Raw genomic sequence first — 22,877 nt, forward strand, 5'->3', positions numbered from 1 at the left:
TTTAAATTAAACTTTCCCCAACTCATAAGTCTGACTGATTTATTAGTGTAACTTGTCTCAACACTGCTTTGATGAGATGGACTCTTTGTGTATTGAAACAGACATGTCCTTTGACGTTATATCTACAACTGGCGGGCATTAAATCACACCAAATGAGTCCGAATTTGAGAGCTGATGATACAAATGTTCAGATTGATATTAAAGACTGAGACAAACTACTCTGCTTTTATTCCATGTGGTGCTGGATGTGAGACTGACCTCATAGTACTTGCCATCAGTGTAGCAGCCACAGTTTTGGGGCAGGATGCAGCTCTTGCCGTTGAGCACGTAGCCCTGGTCACACTGGCAGCCCTCCACACAGTCCTGGCTGCAGTCCCTCTGTCCCCGGGCGGGGGCGCACTGAGGCGGGCACACTGAGACACAGCTGGAGTAGTGGCTGTTTGGAGGACAGCTCTGGACTGGGAGGAGGCAGGTTGAGAAAGGTGTTAGAGTAGTGATGAGCAATGATTGCAGGTAGTTTTTTTTAAAGAATAGTTCAACATTTTGAATTAAAAATGTTATTTTCTGAGGCCAGGAATCGAGCTTGTGAGCGAGGCTATAGCCTCTGTATATGGAGCGCATGCTAAAACTGCTAGGCTATCTGTGCCCTATTGTATCAATTTCAAATGTGTGTTAAATAAGAGTATGGTGAGCCTAGCTTAGCATAAAGACTGGAGCTGTAGATACAAAATATTTTGTTATTTTATTATTCTTGTAGCTATCATATTTATTTTATGTATATATATGTATATACATGATTTTACAGAGGTTTTTTTCTCCTTTATTTAAATCAAATAATAAGTCCATCTTCTGCTTCTGATACCAAGAAGCACCATAAGACATTCATGTTTAGCACCAATAAATACAAGACAATGAATAAGTAATACAAAATAATTCCTTACTCCTTATAATCTTATCAATCTTTCCACCTTCCACTTCTCATATTTGGAATACATGTGAAGATATTCACTAACCATCATAACCTCAGCCTTCCCACACAAATATTAACCCTCACAAAACACACTTTTTGTTTATTTATTCATTTTAATATTATCTACTTATTATTATTATTTTTATTTAATCTTAACCCCTTGAAATTAATAATTAACAAATTGTTATTCAGCCATTTCTGTAAGATATTTATTTATTTTCCTATTATTAGAATTATTATTATTTATTTATTTATTTTGATTTCTTGATTTTTTTGTCATTCAGCCGTATCTGTTTCATTATCATTATTGATATAAGATATTTTTATTTACTTTCCTATTACTGTTACTATTATTATTATTATTATTATTATTATTATTATTATTATTAATAATAATAATAATAATTATTATTATTTTCTCCCTCTTTCATTGCGTACTTCTTAGGTTATTTCTGCTCTATTTTTTATAAATATCAATTGTTTTTGTTTGTTTGTTTGTTAGGTTTACTGTTTAGTTTTGTTGTAGCTGTGGTTGTCTTGTTTTTGTTTTTACATTTGTTTTCTTAGTCTGTTTTTTTTATGTTTTCCATATTCGTGCCTTGTTTACTTGTTATTCTGTCTACTGTCACTTGGTCACCCTTTTCTTGTAAAGTACATTTCTTGCACAATAAGAAAGAAAAAAAAAACATACAAAAGAATACCCAACTATCAATGCAAAAGCTCACCTTTTTATGTGTTTAATGTGAGTCTGTAAAATGTTAGTTTGTAAATGTTTATTTATTCATAATAATCGCAGAAATTAAATATTTCCATATTAGTCCATATTAACAGTGAAAAACAATTCTTACCCGTTTCGTTGGTTGGGAATCAAATCAATGAAATTAACATTATGATAATGGATTTTAGATTAACTATTCAAACTCCTGCTCCAGTGTGGTCTGACTTCAGGACTTAGATGTGTAAGAGACAGCTTTCCACCCTGTCAGCAAGCACTGTGGTTACCTTTCACTGTTTGGTCTCATCCACAGGTCACAGTACCTGCTGACATCAGTCTAATAAGCTGCCCCTGTAAGCTTAGCTCGTAGCTGTTAGCACAAGCTCAAAGTACTTCTGTGATATTTGAATTCCAATTCACACAGAGTGCTTATGACTTTTACCTTGTGGACTGAGTGAAATGTAACATTCAAAAGTGCAGTGGTGTCGTTATTTTTCATCATGTCAGCAGCAGGAAGCAAGAAGATGCTTAAGTATGGTGTGCAGAGAGGGACAAAATAGTGCAAAATGTTGTCCCTTAATCGCATCGTGATCACATTAGTTTTATTTGTAATTTAATTCAAAGACAATAAATGTAAAAATGACACGTTTTGTTGGAGCAGGAATTAAGTAAAATAATCTAACCTTTCACTGGAACTTTTATTCTGAAGAAACTCTTCAGAAAACTGTTGACATTGTTTTCTGAAGAATACTCAGAGTTTCATAGAAAGTCTTCCTGAGGCTATATTTCTGCTGTTTATTCAAAGTAATGATCCAGCTCCCTGAACATCACTCCTTTCAGTTTATTTGGATGTTATGTTTTAGGCTTTGAACACAGACGTGTACTCACCACACGGTGTGTCGCTCCTCCAGCCGGTAACAGGCACTCCTTGGGTCTGACATGTGCTGGCATACATCTGCAGCCAGTTACAGATAGTATCCTGAGCTCCCTGATCCAAACAGGTGTCCTGCAGACAGCTCTGATAAAAGAACGCTGGCGCCACCTTGCTGTGACATCTAGCAAACACACCGGCTCGATCCACAATCAGCCCACACAGCCTCACCGCTTCAGGCTCCACAAACACATACAGTCCATCTCCGATATGAAAGCGCATGGCTGTGTTGACCTCATTGGCCCCGTTGTCGTCGTCACTGCTCATGTTTGCGTCGGCGACCATGAGAGGAGTGTCATTTAAGTCGCTTTTGTCTCCCAGGCCGCAGCGTGGGCAGGAGTCTCCACAGCCCACCTGGCAGAAGGTGTCCCTCTCTGCCCACGACATGCCCCAGTCCGTCGTGAGGAACATGGGTGGGGATAAAGGTATGCCTTGGCAGATACCGCAGCAGGTGTTATAGAGGTCACGGGGCAAAGTTAACAAGAGCAGAGTGTTCCAGTCGAAGGCCACCTTTAGGCCAAAGTCTGTCTCCAGAATGAGCTGCATGCCCCACGTGAAGATGTTGATTTTCCCTGGACCCAGCCTCAGAGGAAGGTACAAGCGCTCTTTATTCACCTGAGAGAGGAGAGAGTCATTAAAGGTGCTTTTAGTTGAACAGGCTGGATCACCAACACATTCCTAATGAAGCAAAGTGAGCTGCATGTTTTCAAAGTATGAGGGGAAACCCAGGTGATGAATGGATAACATTAAGACTCGCTGAAAGAGCTTCTATGCGTTTCTCATATAATCTAATTGAACATGAGAGACGGAGGAAGAAACTGAGGGAATCAAAATGTGTGTGAGTTGGGTTATGTGTCACTTCTGCTTCTCCTCAGATCTTTCAGGCCGTTTGTGAACCCGGTCCAAATGTCGCTCAGGGTCGGGGTTTTGTCTGAGCCAAATCCAGCCTGATAAAAGATGCCCATTGAAATTAGATCCACCTTAAGCCAATCAAAGTGGAATTCACCCTCTGCCTGGTTATTCTATCGGCTTGATTAGAAATAACATGTCCTCACAAATACAACAACTATGACCTCTGAGGGTCATGCAGAAAAGTGGAGGAGGTATGACGGTCTTAATATAAGCAACACAAGCAGGGCTTCATCTTGCCTGAGCCCACGTTATGCTCCACCCAGTACTTTTGTGATCAAGTGCTATATGAAATAAACAAAACTCTTGCTTGTCAGTATAATAAAGCTTTGGTTTGTGTTACTTTTGGCACCTCTTATGGACAAAGTGTTCTCCGGTGGTTTCAGACATTAAAGGTTGAACAGTGAATGTTTTGCAGACCTTGATGGAGGCTGTGCGTTGGAGACAAAGCGAGTACTTAACACGATACAGATCAGTTGTCATTTCAAAAAGCTCAAACATGGGCTTCAGATATGGCCACATGTGCACAGGTGGAGAATCGTCATCATTCCCAGCCCTTAGCCATCATTACCACCATGAAATGAACTGCCTGATCTGAGTCATGTTTGCTCAACGGTCACCACTTTTGGATTGGACTTTAGAAAATAAGAGTAAAATCAGGAAAAACTCAAGTAGTGAGTGACGACAACATTTATAGAAACAGTGGAGTTAAAACTAGAATGTTTGCTTTTTAAATGCAGTAGAATAAAAGTAATACATTTCCCCAAAAAGTAACACTCAAGTACAGTAAACATACTCTAGAATGTTCCTTGGCACAGTACATATCCGCATACCTGCCAACATTGGACTGTGGAAAATAGGGAGACCTTCTGGAGTATGGTAAAATCAGCCTATACTCAGCAACCCGTCCATTTATAACCCTGAACTGCAGATGAATACATTTAATGAACTGATATGTAAGTCAAATACTTTGAATATCTCTTCATTTCAAGGTTTGCAGTCAAATTTAGAATGAAAATATATACAATTTTAAAAATCCATGTCTTACAAATGTGACAAAATTCATAAACATATTTTAGAGTGAGAGTAGAGTGAGCCACTGCAATGAGGAGTAACACATATTCCAGGTAGGTTTGTGTTGACACCATATTTTGATGTTAACACCATTATAGTATTATTTCAATACAGGAGTCTCTGTAACATGAATCTACATCTCTATGTGCTTCTAAAAGTCATTTATCTTGGTCTTTTAAATCATATTTATTACCTACAGCTAAATGTGATCTGACCTACAGTAACCTCTGCATCCTCAGCCTCTGCTGCTTTCTGCTCTTTATTTAAAGAAGGAAGGGATTTCCTCTGTGTCTCCACCTGAGGTTATCAGGTAGAGTTTAGTGATGTCATAACTTCACCTGTGATATTGTGATAGTGACACTGTCAGCACTCTGTCATCAGATTCACACAGCTCTAAACTCTCCTGATGAACTTTAAAGAGGATGCTGCATTATTGCACGTCATAACTTAAGTTAGCAAGAACAGGGCGAACCCACTTTAATGAGGGACTGATCAAATATTCAAACAGTGCAGAAGTTTGTTGAATTCAGAACAATTCATCTAATGAACACTTCAGGTACCAGTGTCACAGATCTACCTGTCGCCCTGTGTCTGTGTTTACCTGCTGTCAGAAACCATCTCAATTGCAGATTGCTAACATGGTGGAGACATTGTGCTGCTGTAGATGGAGGATGATAAGCAAGATGACTCTCTGAATGAAGTGCATTCAAATTGTAAGTTTGTGTCACGGCTGGAAGTAAGTCACTCCTGCCATGTGCTGTGTGCCCTGGGCTAACATTAGCTGCAGCCAGTGGTGGACAGTAACAAAGTAAATGTACTTAAGTGCATCTGCTTGAGTATCTGTACTTTACTTGGGTATCATTTTTGGGGGAAATTATTACTTTTACTCCATTTAAAGACAAATATCATCCTTTTGACTCACTACATTTCTATCAGAGCTCTAGTTACTCACGACTTTATCTTTGAAGTCAGCTGATGAGTTTTCTTTTCTGAAATCAGATCCCAAAGACCATAAACTGTTGGTGTCCTTGTGTTTGGTCTGTCTCAGTGGTGTAGCCCTACCTGGGTTGAGTGTAGATCAAACGTTCTTCAGATCAGTGCGTTCATTTAGTCGTGGTGATGATGGCTATGACTGAGAAGGATGATGATTCTCTACCTGAGCACCACGGCCATATTTTAAACCCACGTTTGAGCTTTTGAAATAAAGAATGATTGTTTGTATTGTTGTAAATCTCTGATCTGTTTACCACACAAACTTCATCACAGCCTCCAAAACATCAGCATCTAACCTGAGAAAGCATGTGGAGGTCTGGAGCTAACATACTGCTTTGATTCCAGAGGAACATTGTAAACTTGTCTGTGCTTGTAGTAACTTAGTTTAGATTTCATGGTAGACTTTTTACATATGAAATCATGTTTTCTAGATAAACAGAACGGAGCAGAATGTTCACCCATGCATTCTTGACTGACCTCATGCTTTGTGAAAATACGTTTAGAGATATTTTAAAAAGTGCTTTGAATACTTCAGTACTTTTAAAAGCAAGTACTCCAGGACTTTAACTCAAGTCAGAATCTGACTGAACAACTGTCACTTGTATTGGAGGAATGTTTGACCAGGAGGATCTATACTCTGACCTAAGTAATGAAGACGTGGACTTTGTCCACCACTTGCTGCAGCTAGTAGCAGCTGCTGGACCACACAAAACGACAGTCTGAAATAATTTCAGGATTAATGTTCTGTACTGAAAAGAGTTAATGATTTGTATCTCCATGGTTTGTGGCTTTCAATGCATTTGTTTTTTTGTATTATTATTGCAGGGAATTGATTGTTGTAGCATTTTTCCGTTTAACCTTAACTTGAATTAAATACCTGGTGTGATAGAATATTTTGCAATAATATTTTTGTTATCATTGTTACATTAAAATGACTTGCACCTGCTGAACAGTTCAGCCCCCCATGGCTACCTCAATCACACTTCTTCTTTGCTGCTACTGATTATGAGCCCTAACACAGTTATTCTTTAATATGAACCCACTCTTGCTTGTTTAATCATCATGCACTCACCGTGACAGTGTTTTTGTAGCTTCGAGATACTTCAATCTCATAATCGTACACCTCCAGTACGAAACCCCTCACCCAAATGGCCTGGCCCGTGTCCCTCTCCTCATTTCGAGCAGCCAGTTTGAATCGAGGAAAGGTTCTGCTGATGGTTGTGGGGTCTGTGCTATCTCTCCCACAATCAGTGGTGGCCATCCTAAGAGTACAAGAGCTCTGCAGCTCAAAAGGAACGCCAGCAAATGGAAGAAAATGCCCATAACCAGCTGCCACACACAGGGCCTCGGTGCGTGGCTGGCAGAAATACAGGCCATCATTCTCCTGACAGTACTCCTCAGAGTGACAGGGCGCGAGCTGACAGTACACGCTGTTGTCTGAGCCGTTGCAGTAGCAGCGCTCCTGACATTCCCAGTCCGTCCAGAAAGTCTGATTAGTGGCCAACTGGCGCCCGTGGCTCACACAGCCACAGTCACTGCGAGCCACACACAAGCCATCACGCAGCGCAAAGCCCTCCTCACACTGACAGCCTTCCTGGCACGGCAGGGGGCACGGCTCTTCTGGTTCATCCAAGTTGGAGCAGGTCAGAGGGCAGGCGCCGGTGCACTCGTCAAAATGACTGTTCTCTGGACAGGGAAGAGCTGAGAGAGAAAAGGGACGTAAGAGAGGGAGCAGCAAAAAGTACAGCCAAATCCATACTCAGATAACTCTGCAACAAAACCTTGTTTCTTCAAGACTGAATGGTGACTTAGAAGAGCAGTAAGTTATCCCTTGGCAGTATCCCATATGTGACCGTAGCTTTAATGTCTTAGCTGTTGGACAACTCAAAAAGCATCCCCCCTAAATCAAGTGTCCATCATTCTTTGGATGTGATTTTTAAAGAAATGTCTAACCCAGTACTTCCACTGGTCGTGTGTGTTACATGACAGCTTGTTGCAGTTTGGCTCCATGCTCACTTGTTTTCAGAGCACAGCACAGAGCAGCATTGCCAGACAGCTGGAGTCATGAGACTACATAGGATTTACCACATTAACTACAGAATCGATTTCAAGTTCAATCAAGTTTTCCAGCTCAATGATGAGCTTCTCCTCCTCCATGTTGTCACAGATGGCCTCTGAAAACCTCTTTCTTGACTCCAGGCCTGATGCCACTCATTATGACAGTTTGTTGATAATATGATGTGGCGTCACCACCGACCGCTTTATTCTGACAATTAACCGGATGTTTAAATGTGTCTGTGTCTGATGTCCTGTCTTTCTTGATCTGCACTGTGCTGAACCAAGCAGCAACCTCCTGTCTTAATATAGGAAGCCCATGCGGAAATGTTAAAAACTGCAGTTCATGGAGCGTTCACTTGAGGCTGGCTGCAGAAACACCAGAAACCACATCGCACCCATCCAAAGAAGACGATCATTACAGCAGAAATAAACATGTTTACAGCCTGGTTCAAGAAAATGATTTCAGGTCTGAATAGCTTATTTCTCTATCAGCACAAACTGTACATAATTTAATTATAACTTGTTATTTTTGAAGATATTAATCTTACGAGTTTTACCAAAATAAGGACATGGCTTACTTGATTGACAAGCGGGAACACTGTAGCTGTTAGCGAAAAGTCTAAAGGCCTGCCTTTATGTATAAAAAATGGACGTACGTAGTATCCGTGACGTCACCCATCTGTATCTGGAGCGCTGTTTTGAAGCTGATCATCGGAGGGTGCCATATTGGATATGCTGAACTCGCTAACAGCTACAGTTTTCCCGCCTGTCAGTCGAGTCAGCTGTTCCTCTCGTAATGGAAAACTGGTAATCTTAATATCTATGAAGCTGCTGTTAAAAAAATTACACATTGTAAACATGTTTATTTCTGTTGTAAAGATTGGCTTTTTTGAATGGGTGTGTATGTGGTTTCCGGTACTTCCGGAGCCAGCCTCTAGTGGACACTTGCGGAACTGCAGTTTTTAACACTGAGGTTGGCGCTTGGTGCTGAATTGATGCACTGTGCTCCGGCATTCAGTAAATTTAGAAGCCTTGTGTATCTGCTGCAGAGGGCTCTAGATCAGGGGTTCCTAAAGTGTGGGTTGAAAAATAGTACATTTTACCCATTATAGTAAATATTACCGACAAAGCTATTAGCTAAACTTGAAATAAAAGCTTGAAAATAGAAAATGTAATGAGTTTTCTGTCTTTCTTTGTTGTCAGATGACTCCTAAGTCTAGGGTTAGTGAACAGTTAATTATCAAAAGCATCAGTAGCAGCAGGTTAATTCATAACAGCACAGGAAAAACAGACACATGCTCATATAGGTAGGGTCATTTGGGGGTCCCGAGTCTTTGGCACCTATATTTTGTGGGTCCTGGGCTGAAAAGTTTGGGAACCCCTGCTCTAAATAGCCAGAGCTGTGACAAAGCAGAAATGCAAAGAGAGAGTGGAAGCATACACACTGACTGTGTGGTTGGTTCACTTAAAGCTAGACTGTAACAAATGGGGACCACATATGCAAGGAGACGGGTTGCTATTGGATTGTGAAAAACTGTTCTGAATCTAGACTAAGGCACAAACAAAAACCTTTTTAATGACAGGTTTCTTGAGATGTGCACCTTGAAAGAAGAGGTTAATATTACTGCAACCCTGTAGAGCAGTGTTGAAGTGAAGAAAACTGGTAGACCATTTCCACAGCATACTTTTGATTTGTCAAACAAATGTGTGGCTAACAATCTCATTACCTGCCGGATAGCATTTGAATAATTACTGGAACAGAGCCATCTCTATAGGCATTATTTCCACCTGTACTTCCCTTCTTGGCTGGTTAAATGCCTCTTGTGAAAAAAGTAAATGAATTAGATTTAATGAAGAAGAAGGAAGAAAGAGGGATCTGATGGGACACATTTTCTTGCTTGAAAGGGGTTTTGAGAGAAGGTTTAAGATCCAGTGTAGAGGAGGCTGAATATGCGACAGGAATCAGGGGGAAAACTGCCAGCTAAGATATTTGAAGTTATCTGTATCTACTGTACACGTTGTTTCATAAACTTTGGGTTTGGTCAAAGGTGTGATATATCCACTTACGGCAGTTGGTTGCACTCCTCCAGGAAGCATGACCCACTTGAGCATCCTGGCAGGCAGTGGCGTACGCATGCACTGAGGAACACAGGGCCGAACGGTTCCCTTCCTTCACACACATGTTATACAGACAGTTCCTGAAGAACGGAGAAGGGTTGACGACCGCATGACACGCCAGAAATGAACTATTCCCAGGGTCATTGATGTTCCCACACATCCAGGGACTCTGGTAGAGACGCAAGTCAGTGCACATTCGATACAAGTCATCGCAGTCACCGTTACAGGAGAGGTCGTCAGCAATGGCCCGCCAGCCCTCTGTGAACTGCTCCGTAGAGTCCGCTAGGCGTCCATTGGGAAGGCGAAGGTCATCCGTGGAATTGCTATTGAAGACGCCACACAGACCACACGTCACGTTGTAGAAGATGGTGGAGAGGGAGATGTTTATGAATCCTTGGCGTGTGTAGTGAACACGAAGCAGACCCCGGGACTCCACCACTGTGGCATTGCCTGGTGCTCTGTAGATCATCATCGTCTCCATTGGATGAACGTATGGAAGCCCCACTGGTTCCCCATTCACCTGGAACCCAACAAAAGTGTCACAGTCACAGATATCCTGCAGCTGGAAGAGGAAAACAAAAGAGTTTTGGTTCTGTTGAAAAAATACTGACCTTTACTGTGTCAAAATCTAACCCTCCCATCTGAGCTTCCATGTTAGCCACTGTAACTACCACAGGCCTCTTCCAAGTCGGGCCTTTGTTCACCAGTCGCCTGCCTATCTTCACCTCCACCATCGAGCCATTAGCTGGTACTGGACCGCACAGCTTCAGCAGGTAGTAGGAGCTGTCGTCTGGGAACAGCAGGAAAGTGCTATCGAAGGAGGATGTTACTGAGTTTTGGGTGATTGAGCACACTCCCTCCCTTCGAGGGTAGCAACCCAGCAAACCAACCTCAGCAGCACACACCTCCCCGTCTTTACAGGACTCATTGAAGCAGCTGACTTCCCCAGCAAGCCCGCAGGTGCAGCGGAGTGTACATTCACCTTCTTCACCACTGGGACCTGCCCAGAAAGTGTAATTGAGGGGGTAATAGAGGTCATTGTGCTCACAGCCGCAGTCTTCAAGCTGCACACAGCGGCTGCCGCTGAGAACGTAGCCTGGGTCACACTGGCAGCCCTCAGTGCAAGGGTGAGCACAATACAAGGGAGAGGTGAGGTCTGAGCAGGAGGCTGGGCAGGCACTTGTACACACTTGGTAACTGCTGAAGTCCGGACATGACAGAGCTGGGAGACAGTAACAGAGAAAGATAATAAAAATTATGTAAAAATCAACGCAAAATGAAGCATGTGTGTGAACTGAATCTCACCGCAGAAGGTGCGAGATCTCCAGGGTCGTATCGTGACTCCAATGGCCTGGCAGGCCAGAGCGTAAGCCTGGATAGCCTGGCAGAGTGTTGTGATATTATCTCTGTTGTTGCACATGTCATACACACAGCTATACACAAAGGCTGTAGGGTCCACCACAGCTCTGCAGTCCCTAAAGGGTCCATCAGTTTTGTTGATGAGTCCACAGTAGTCTGAGCGAAAGTAGAAGGCTTCTGTTTGAGGGTCACACATGCTACAGTTCTGTGCACAACCATCCGTGCACCTCCAGTCTGTGTCCTCTGCCCTCCAGCTGCCCCCGAGTTCCACGACACTTTCTGCGATGGAGCCGTCAGGAAGCACGGGATCGTCAGCCGGGTCATCGTTGTAGTTACCACAAAGGCCACATGTGTTGTTAAAGTAAGAGCTGGGTAGGGAAATGGATGCATAGTGCTGGCCATCATAGGTTACCAAGAGTCCAAAGTCTGTTTCTAAAGCAACAGCAAGCCCAGACTGGTATACCCTGATGGCACCAAGCTGGAGCTGGACCGGTAATGTTTTCATCAAGCCATCCACCTAGAACAAATGACAGACAGATCAGAGGAAAATGAGAGAAAACGGCCCATGATAAAACGCTCAACACGTGGATTCTGGGTCACCGGCTTGCAGTCCAGATAAGTGCAATTATCTGTTTAAGGACCAATGAACTCGTCTAAGGCTGTCACAGAAGGACTTTAATACAGCTGCACTTATGGAGCAACTTCCTAATCTTCCAATGACTACATGCCACTGTCACTCATTACCACACTTTCACACACTGGTGGCAGGGGTTTCCATACGAGATGCTAACCTTCTCATGGATCTTACATAATTCAGTCTCACACAAACTCAGGGGCTCAGTATCTTGTCCAAGATACTTGGACATGCCAACTGAAGGGGCCTGGGGTCCAAGTCTTTGAATCAATCAACAACATGCCCGGTCTCTGATTCATAGTAGCACCTGGAACTCTACAGTGTCTATTCCAAGGATGTCACCAGTCTGGTACTAACTGCTTCTGAAATTAGACATGGTTGGACAGGTAAAGGGTTGTATGATCGTAATACAACCCATATCAACTATTTGCACCACTCCAACCCAAGCGGCAACCTTCGGTCTCAAAATATGAAGCCCATGAGGAAGTGTTATAAACTGCAATTCATTGAGCGTCCACATGTTTACAGCCTGGTACAAAAAACGGCTTGAGTCTACATAGCTAATTTCTCTATCGGCTCACACTGTTGGGGGGGTGATTTTTTTCATAACGTGACTGTTCAGAAGATATTAAGATTACGAGTTTAGCCCATTTAAGGACATGACTGACTTGACTGACAAGCGGGAACACATAGCTGTTGGCGACGAGGCTCAAACCCCGCCTCTTTACCTCACACTAAGCTAGGTTGAGTTTAGCATTTCCAATATGGCTCCCACCGACAATTGGCTTCAACACAGCGCTCAAGAACAGAAGGGTGACGTCACGGATACTGCGTACATTATTTATACAGTCGAGGCTCCATCCAAGAAGCACACCGAAAGTAAGTATTCTGGTCATTTCTGGGATTGATGTGTCCAAAGACTCTCACCTGGACTCTTCCAAAACTGCCTTTGGGTAATGTGACCCGATGACCGTACACATCCACTGTGACGTCTCTAAGCCAAGAAACAGAGGTGACACCGCGGTTTTCATTTTTGGCTTCCACACTGAAGAAGGGAAGCCCCGCCATGTCCCAGCAAGGTCGAGCCAGCAGGTAGGAGCAGGTTCCCTGAAAGTGATAGAGGAAGCCATCGAAAGTGTGGTAATGAGGGTCTCCGAATACCACACAAGTGCTGGTGCGGGTAGGCTGGCAGTAAAACGCCCCATCCTGCTGTTCACAGATCTCCAGCTGGCCGCAGGGAGCCTCGTTGCACTGAACCTCATTGTTAAGGTCAAGGCAGCGACACCTCTGGGAGCACTGATCAGACAGCCAGAAGATTTCTCCTCGTCTGTAGAAACGTCCTGTTTGAGATGTAGAAAAACTAATACTTTAAAACTGTAACTTTTACTTTAAAATTCAACACTTCCCCTAGTCAGTGCTGAAATATACAGTACATAAGGTAAGTGATGGAAATTCAAACTTGCCATTGTAGCTGCAGCCATTGGCGGGATCTATCAGTTCAGTGTCTACACGGAAGAACCATCGCCCTGGGGTGTTTACATTGGTCGTCTGCTCAATGTTCACCACATCGTTTGACCGTGATCCTGGCAGGTTGAAGAAGTGACCAATGTCTCCTCCATTAAAACCTGACTGAAAAGGGGAAAGGTGTGAGGGGATGAGCTGACATGTTTAAAATCCCATTTCTACAGTTCAAACATGTATTTTTGAGAATACCTGAGCTGTAGTACCACCCAGTCCTGTTAAAGGGTCCCCACCACTGGCTGTCCCTGTGCTCCATGTGATTTCTCCATAGTTGAACATTGTGAAAGACGTCACACCATCTGAGATTAGTATAGTTTGGAATGTGTTCACCTTTCGATCAAATAAGAGGATTAATACGGGTTTACAAAACAACAAACAGACAAAACATTAGAACAAAGCATCAAAGAGAATACAATTGTTGAAAAGTATTCTTTCAATCACCAAAAATAATGTCCCACATGTTACTCAAGGGTAGTTTATTTCAGCCAAAAAGTTCGAGATCAGAGCATGATTGAAACATATCAAAGTCAAGCCTTCTAGCATCCAGCCATGTGCATATGCAAAGCTCATTAATGGCCAAGTAAGTGCTTACATCTGCCTTCAGCACACTGATCAGCTGTTTGGGTCTGCAGGCTTCAGTGGAGACAAAGATACAACCAAACTAAGTCATGCGTGATGTTGAAAATGATGATGACATGCATTATTTGTGAACACAAGAGGACACCTTTATGAACCAGAGGAAGAAGAGGACTCAACGGACTGAAGGAGAGAGAGAGGGGAGAAACTTCAGTCAGATCCAGAGTGACCCATAAACCCAGAGAGCTCCTGCTGTCTTGAGTGGGACCTGGTAACAACAGAATTTCAGGACGCTTCTGAATCAGAGGATACCAGCAGTCTGTATCATTCACCATCCAGAGTTCCCTGGTGTACTGACTGTTTTTCCAACTGTCTTCAATGTTCAGGAGTTGAAATGGAAAAACAAGAAGGGCTACATGGACGTGCATCTTCAAAGGACATAATGACATAATGACACAACCCATGGTCAACATGATATGTCTACCTTATCAACATATCGTTAGCTGTTTCAGGGGGAGACTAAGCTGAGCACTGAGCCTTCGGTGCTGTTCATCCTTTACATGCTCCCCCTCGGTCACATCATACGCCGCCATGGACTACAATTTCCCTGCTACGCCGATGATACCCAGCTCTACATCTCCACAAAAACCATCACTCTTGCCATCCTCTCCACCCTCACAAACTGCATCACTGACCTAAAAACTGGATGAGCAACGACTTCCTCAAACTCAACTGCAATAAATCTGAACTCATTCTCATCGGCCCCAAATCCCTCCTCCCCTCCACCCAGAACTTCTCACTGAGCATCGACAACCACACAATCACACCCTCCCCAGTAGTCCGTAACCTGGGCATCATCCTCGACCCCTCTCTCTTCTCCAAACCACACATCAGAAACATCACCAAAACATCCTTCTTCCACCTCAGATCCTCTCTCTCCTCCTCTGCTGCCAAAATCCCTCCACCACACCTTCATAACCTCCAGACTGGACTACTGGAACAGCCTCCTTTACGGCCTCCACCGACCTCCAACAACTACAATATGTCCAGAACTCAGCTGCCTGGTTACTCACCCACTCACGCTCCAGAATGCACATCACACCCATCCTTCAGCACCTCCTGGCTCCCTATACAGCATCAAGATCCTGCTCATCACCTACAAAGCCCTCAATAACCTTGCCCCCTCATACCTGACCCATCTCCTCAAACGTCACTCCCCATCTTGCCCCCTCATACCTGACCGACCTCCTCAAACGTCACTCCCCATCTTGCCCCCTCATACCTGACCGACCTCCTCAAACGTCACTCCCCATCTTGCCCCCTCATACCTGACCGACCTCCTCAAACGTCACTCCCCATCTAGCCGCCTCAGATCATCAGGTGCTGACCTCCTGTCCCCTATCACGAAGACCAAGCACCGCACCTTGGGGAACAGAGCCTTTGCCTTCGCTGCCCCGACTCTCTGGAACTCTCTCCCTCCACACATCCTCAACTCTGACTCTCTTCAATCATTTGAAAACCACCTCAAGACCTTCCTGTTCAAAAAAGCCTACAACACATAACCTCTACTCCCGCCCCACCTCTGTCTTTGTTCTGTTTTATTTATTTGCTTTATTTAAATTTTTTTGTAAAGCGACTTTGAATATCATGAAAAGCGCTTTAAAAATCTGATCAATTATTATTATTATTATTATTATTATTATTATTATTATTATTATTATTATTATTAATAATGTGCAGCATTTGTTGCTTGGATTTGTGTGTCATTGTTTGTCAAACTGAGATGCAAAAACATAAAAACTCACATTATATCAGGGACCCATACTTCATAGACCCAATGAGCTGATCAGTGGACTGCAGGCGGTGCAAAAAATGAACTATCCCTTGAATGTGTTTTCTGCCTAAGCGTTGCTCCACATTTGTTGGCCTTGACGGAGATAACTTGGCATCAACCGTCTCTTCTTAAACCAAGTAAGACGATGAAGAAGTTTACTGGTGTTCAGATTTTAAATGTTAACTGAGTGCAAAGTTTTCTTTAAACATCAAGCTATCACTTGGGAGCATTGTTGACCTGCAGGTGCTTTATTTGTGATATGTTATGCTGGGTTTGAATTTTACCGGGGTTGTCTGGCTTCCACCATAGAAGGTGACCTGGTGCCACGTTGCGATAAAGAGCCAGGTGGCGGTGAAGGAGGGTATGTTTTTGAAGTACTTCCGCACATCCTGCGTCGCTCTTTCCAGCATTTCTGGGTCGATGGATTCTCGGTAGTAAACATCTCCTCGAATGCCGTTGTGCACGTCGGCCCACAGCGGAGCGATGAATGACCTGCTGTCACTCAGGGGGAAAGCCTCTGGAGTAAACTGGCTGACTTGCACGTTGAAGGAGATCACACCGTTGTTGTTGACCTGTGGAGGGAAAACAACAGCGTTTTCATTAATATTTACAGTAAGATTGACCTCACTGTGGGATCATCAGAGTCTGAGAGTTTTCTTACATAGATGGTACGATAGGGAACATTGAAGTAAATGAAGGAAATGAGCAAATTGATTTCAGCAGAACTCCCATCATCCATCTTTGGTGTCTCTAGATCTCTGGTGCCAGGTCCATATGGATACAGGATTTCCTGAGGGCTAGCTGAAAAGAGAATAATACATAAGAGCTCAAACATTATTTATTGGTGTGGAGGAGGAGTTTGATATGCTCTATTGATGTGTTTGGATCCCTTACCTCGTGTCTGTACAAAGACGCTGAGGAGGTGAAGCAGAATGACTGGACAGCCTGGCCTGACCATTCTAAGAACAGAGCGGGACGATGACAGAAGAGATCTTGTCAGCACTGTGATTCATTTGCTCATTATGTGACCACTTTCTTACGTATTGTGCAACTTTGTCTGAGTAACTGTTACCTTATCTGTCTTGCATTTAGAGCTGAAGCTAATGAAAATTCAGGCAGACATGACTCATAGGGCAGCTTCTCATAAACAAGGCTGTTAGACAAACGTAGAGCGGAGAGAACACCATCAAACCAACGTCACGTTACTTCTTTAAGATCAGGCTCCCAGGTCTCCCCTGAGGAGCCCTGAAAAGGCGCTATTATGCATGCCAGAACAATGTTACAGGATCACATTAGCCTTACAGTCCCATGTGAGTCAGCAACAGTGGAGCCCTGGCCCCTCTGTACCTGGGTTCCCTGCAGCTGACAGAACTGGCCCGCTGTGCTCTAGCGTCTCTATGTCTCAAGCCGCAAGGCTGCTTAGGACCTCATTACCACTTTTTTTTGGGAGCAATCCATGCCTTGTTGGCTGAAGGGAGAGGACCGTAAACACTGGGGCACTAATGGCTTAAAGTGAGTAGGTTTGAATTGCCAAGGTCCTTGCAATGGCCCTTTGGGGCTGTTCAGTGCCTGGCTTGGCAAGCTTCCAATTGGCAAAGTGAAGTGTTCAGCCAAGTTGGTTGAATTCACAATTACTGCTACCAATTAAACCTTATTAACAACAATCATACTTCAGAAAGTATTCATTAATTAAACATTAATGGCCCTTTATCATTAGTGTTTACAGAACCTACAGGTCAAAACCTCTTTCAAACAACATCATTGAGACCTTCCACCTTTTTAAATAAACTTGTTTGTTATTGTTGATCTATGACACTCTCACAAATTGCTTGGTCTTGCATTGACAGACCAGTAACCAGTTCGCTGAACTAGTGGTGGAGAATGTCTGACTGGGATGAGCCCATCATAAAAAACGCAAGAATACAAAATAAGAAATAGCAGTCTTGGTTGATTGGATTATTTTAAACCATTAAAGAGCTAATGGTTCAGCTATGGTGCCCCTCCAAGTGTCCTCAGGATATGTGCTTGTTGGGAAATTAGCACTTGAGGAGGCTAGCCCAGGCTTGACTCCCAAACTTGCCATTTTGACACACAGATGGTATGGACATGATCTTTGTCACTGCACTGTGAACAGAGATTAATAGTGCTGTCCTTTTAAGTTTTGGCTTCTTAGATGTACAAACACTTGAACTCATCACCTCAGTACATCTAAATATTTGTAGATCTATTTCACTTAAAGCTGCTGTAGGAGAATTTGGCTGGTCATGAAACAGACTGAAATGTGTACTGAAGCCTCTTTATGAGCCATAAATTCAATCAGGACCATCAGCTTCAAGACTTGTGATCCGCTTGTTGTAATGTTTGATGCCTGTATCAGCCCCGTGGTACGTGTCAGACAAAGTGAGTTATAGTCCATGGCAGGAACATGTTCCCCTGCAAATATTCACAGTGTGTGATACGTTTGATTGTTAACAGAAAGACAGGTGTGTTTTTTTTTTTTTGTCAGAAAACATTGCTTCTGCATTTACAGGACAAATATGCTTTGTCCACAGGGGGCACCAAAATCAACATAAACCAAAAGTTGTTCACAGGAGCTTTAATTTGAAAAGTTATTTTAATGCATTATTATTTTCAAATGTTTTAATGTCTGTGCTCACTTTATCACATAGATATGTTTTATCTGTTGATCTCGATTTGTTGTTGTTCATGAGGAGTTTGAAGAACTTGCTCAGTGAACCTTTTAGTTGATATTATTCCATCACACAAAAAGTCAAACTTTCAAATTTTTGATTTAAGAATCTGTAGATACCCACAGCCAAAACGTTCACTCTCCTGAGGTCACCACTGTCGATACGAGGCTGCTTATACATCAGGAATGTTAAACCACTCAGATATTTCTCTCAAATCTCTCTAATGTGTGAATTCTCTGCAGCTTGAAGGTAAATTGTGCTCAGGTGTGCCAAGGTTAGTGAGCACTGCTGAGAGACGTCTGCTCTAATATCACCAGCCTCCCATCTAACATTGTCAACACAAAGATTAACACAGCTGCTCTTTGACTCTTGTAGCACACCATCTTATCTGACTGCTGTCGACTCTGTCTTTCAGCGGAGCAGTTAAGATAAAGTCTGGAGGACTTAAGATGAACACGACACTTTAATGTGTTCTGAGATCAAAGAAAGACAACCTATGAGAAAAATGTGACTCTCTAAAGCTGGTTTGTCATATATTCAAATTATAAAATAAAGCTGTGGTGAAAAAATGACAATGTTCAATTTTATAAGTGGACTAAAATGTTATTATTAGGGTCTTACTGCTGACCTTAGTGGGAATAAACCTGCAAAGTGTACCCTTGTGTTTCAACACTAAGGGGATGGCCCCCCAAAAAATTTGACACCATACAATGAAAAAGAAACAAAACAACTTTAAGTTTGAGACAAAGTCTGATTTTATAAAACATGTATTGAGTTTTCAAAGTTATTAGAAACCTGAAGAGAAAAAGGTACCTTTAACTCTGCTCTCTAGAAAACAATGAAGAGTTGTGAGATGGATCTTGTATTATTTGATTGAGGCAAGTTCAGGTCTATATTTGTGATGAGGGGTCAAATATAGACTTTGATTTTGTAGAGGACCAAAAATAAAGTAAAAGAGTTGTGAACACCTGAATCATAAATATGGTTAGACCAAGACAGAAAATTGACCTCGCCATGAGCAGAAATGTGTTCAGGATTAGGAATGATCAGCGTTTTAAAAAACATCTGAGAAACAGGAAAAAGTTTGTCATGAACTCATTTTAAATGTAGAATTTATCAATGAAATGAGGGAGGACAGGATGCACTCACCTGCTTTCAGAAGACGGACATCTAGCACCTCAACAGTCTAACCTGGCAACCTCCACACAGCCGTGTCCCATCCAGCCGAGGACCATCCACAGTGTGCTGAGGGTGATGGAGGGAGTAAAATGACACAGAGGAAGTGATAGTAGCTGGAGTTTTGGGCAAAGAAGAGGGTATGCAGAGGAGCTGGATGTCCAGATAGAAGAGCACCTGTTGTCCAATTTAAGCTCCACAGAGAAACCAGCAAAAGCAGCAACAGTCCAGAAGTGTGAGTTTAAATGAAGTCCTCAGAGGAAAAAAGTGGAAACTGAAAGGCACCTGTGAAAGATGTGGAAGTATCTTTGCCTGAAGCAGCAGGTGCAAACTTTACCTGGGATAGTGTTCAACTTAATCTGAGATCAGTGTTTGGGGAGGGGGGAGTGGGGAGGAGAGGGCCTTGAGGGGAGGTACAGCATAGGAATCTGAGGGGGAGAGGGTAAAAACAGAAGAATATGTTAGAGAGGGAGAGTGGAGGTCAGAGATGGGGAAATGATGGAGCAATGAGGAGAGGGAATAACTCCTTCTGGACATGTTTTTAGAGCAGGGGAGAAGGAATGTTCTGCACAAAGAGAGACTTTCATACAGGATGAGTGTCATGCCTTTGGGACAGGATCTGTCATTGACACCTGCAAAGTGCCAATGATGATAAAAATGTCTTTTGGGGAAATCTGAGGGAACACTGCGGCCTTTCTCCTTCTGTCACAACGATATTTGAATACCACAGTTCTATAAATGAAACCATGTGAAGCTGCCGGTCAGTGTTTGTTTGTAACTTAATGAAAACTGGCAGTGCCTTTTTCTGCCAAACTAAATTGGTTGGTTGGCATTTAGATTGGGCTGCAATTGCGGTAAATACCTTATCAGGGTTCACTCAGTGCAGTTAAGCTCAGGGCACCTGAGCACACACAAATCACCAAAGTAGTTCAGTCTTTCTCTGGGGCATTTATGGACAAAAACCAGAAGCACACACACAGTCTGAAACCCTGCTTTTCAAGCTCTGTCCTAGGTAGAGTTACAGAATTAACATCAGTCACTTTGGATTCTCTGTGTACCCCCTTTATTAATTAGGAACAGCCTCATTTACAAGGTTACACAAGACACTTCATTTCCATAGATGCTGGGGAGATAGCGGAGGGAAATCTCAGGTGGATCCACACTGATAGGGTCTGGGAAGGAGAGGGCAGTCAGTTGGGTCTTTGTTGCAGCAGGACAGTGGAAGTAACTGGAGAGCCAGGGAGCAAGATGTGTGAAAGGCTACAGGACTGAGGGCAGGCCCCGGGCTCCCATTAAGCAGCACCAAGACTCTCTGCGGAGGCTTCTTTTATACCTCCCACGTCTTGTTGTGTAAATGGACATATACTCTTGACTAACCTGTGAAAGAGAGTGTCGCACAAAGACGGACACACACAAAAAAAAAATCAACAGTTTCAAGATAACCTGCTGGGCCAGGGGTGCGTCCTTATCTGGGGTTTATGTTTTGGGAAATGTGTCGGATGGAGAAGTGGGAGAGATCCAGATGGGCTGATACACCTGATGTCTTACACCAACAGTCTTGCTTTCCCATCAACCTACACTCTGAACAATTCATGAGGAGCAGATAACATGACAGGAGACGATAACGCTTGTTCTTTATTAAGCTGGTCAACTCACAGAGTCCATCTGTACGACGTAGACATGTAGGGATAAGCACAGGACAGGAATCTGGTATCAGAAGTGTTGTGGTGTCTGTTTGTACTACTCAGAGTATCGGTGGGCTTCAGTTTATGAAAGATAACAGGAGGAACACAACCTTGCAATGCAATCCCAAAACTAGAGAGTCATCAATCAATCAATCTTTATTTGTATAGCACCACATCACAACAGACGTTATCACAAGACGCTTTTACAAACAGAGCAGGTATAGACCCCTCTATGTTCTACTATTAACAAAGACCCAACATCAAGACAGGATCCCAGTGTGTCAGTTCCCCTGGCAGTCTAAGTCTATAGCAGCATAACTAAGAGCTGGTCCAAGCCTGATCCAGGTCTAACTATAAGCTTTATCAAAAAGGAAAGTTTGAAGCCTACTCTTAAAAGTTGAGAGGGTGTCTGCCTCCCGGACCCTGACTGGTAGAATCACTTAATCAATATTTGTTCATATAGCTCCAGATCCAAACAAATGTTCTCCTCAGACTCTTTCCAAACAGAGCAGGTCTAGACTGTACTCTATGTTCTATTATTAACAAAGACCCAACATCAAGACAGGATAAGATCCAGTCCCATTTTACAGACAGGACTCAATCTGATCTCATCTTAATCCAACATGAGCAGAGCACTTTGCAGCATTTAGCAAGTTACAGTGGCAAGGACAAACTTCCTTTAACAGGCAGAAACCTCCAGCAGGACCAGACTCATGTTAGACACACATCTGCTGAGACTGTGTTGGAGAGAGGGATAGAGGGAGATGAAGAGAGAAAGAGATGATAGTGGTGAGACGGATAGCAGTAGTTGTAGCAGCTGGAGTCTGGCACGTCCACAGCAGCAGAGATCCAGAGGAACCTACGGGACAAGGGAGCTCAGGGACTCCAGAAAGGTCTATGGTTAGTAACTTTAATGGGACAGGAAGAGTTAAAGTAAGAGACAGGCAGAGAGAGGAGAGAGAGGAGAAAGACAGGATCCCAGTGTGTCAGTGCGCCAGTTCGCCCGGCAGTCTAAGCCTATAGCAGCATAACTAAGAGCTGGTCCAAGCCTGATCCAGCTCTAATTATAAGCTTTATCAAAAAGGAAAGTTTGAAGCCTACTCTTAAAAGTAGAGAGGGTGTCTGCCTCCCGGACCCTGACTGGTAGATGATTCCAAAGGAGAGGGTCCTGATAACTGAAGGTTCTACCTCCCATACTACTTTTAGAGACTTTAGGTATGACCAGCAGGCCTGCATGTTGGGAGCGTAGTGTTCTAGAGGGGTAATAGGGCACTATGAGCTCTTTAAGATACGAAGGTGTCTGATCATTAAGAACTTTGTAGGTCAGAAGAAGGATTTTAAATTCTAGTCTAGATTTTATGGGGAGTCAGTGTAGAGAAGCTAACATGGGAGAGATGTGCTCTCTCTTCCTAGTTCTAGTCAGGACTTGAGCTGCAGCATTTTGAACTAGCTGAAGAGTCTTCAGAGACTTAGTGGGGCAGCCTGATAAAAGGGAATTACAGTAATCTAACCTGGAGGTAACAAATACATGGACTAGTTTTTCTGCGTCACTCTGAGATAGGATGTTTCTGATCTTTGTAATAGTAATCCTGTTTTAAATGTTGTTTCCTATTAATGACTTCAATCTCGTCAAT

General features: G+C 43.1%; 1 protein-coding gene across 1 annotated transcript in view; it reads right to left on the bottom strand.

Annotated features, from left to right (window-relative positions):
• Positions 1–22,877, bottom strand: part of tecta (tectorin alpha) — a 72,898-nt gene that overhangs the window by 22,934 nt on the left and 27,087 nt on the right. Inside the window, exons 8-22 of the mRNA XM_034683896.1 lie at positions 20,479–20,492; positions 17,447–17,480; positions 16,587–16,606; positions 16,354–16,493; positions 15,977–16,264; positions 13,475–13,612; positions 13,225–13,390; positions 12,689–13,101; positions 11,074–11,644; positions 10,380–10,990; positions 9,718–10,288; positions 6,665–7,293; positions 2,925–3,231; positions 2,574–2,789; positions 259–458 (exon numbers count right to left, since the gene is read on the bottom strand). Coding sequence (XP_034539787.1) covers positions 259–458; positions 2,574–2,789; positions 2,925–3,231; positions 6,665–7,293; positions 9,718–10,288; positions 10,380–10,990; positions 11,074–11,644; positions 12,689–13,101; positions 13,225–13,390; positions 13,475–13,612; positions 15,977–16,264; positions 16,354–16,493; positions 16,587–16,606; positions 17,447–17,480; positions 20,479–20,492 — 4,318 coding nt within the window. The remainder of the gene's footprint in view (positions 1–258; positions 459–2,573; positions 2,790–2,924; positions 3,232–6,664; positions 7,294–9,717; positions 10,289–10,379; positions 10,991–11,073; positions 11,645–12,688; positions 13,102–13,224; positions 13,391–13,474; positions 13,613–15,976; positions 16,265–16,353; positions 16,494–16,586; positions 16,607–17,446; positions 17,481–20,478; positions 20,493–22,877) is intronic.

The sequence above is a fragment of the Notolabrus celidotus genome, chromosome 5, assembly GCF_009762535.1.
Source record: "Notolabrus celidotus isolate fNotCel1 chromosome 5, fNotCel1.pri, whole genome shotgun sequence".
NCBI lineage: Eukaryota > Metazoa > Chordata > Actinopteri > Labriformes > Labridae > Notolabrus > Notolabrus celidotus.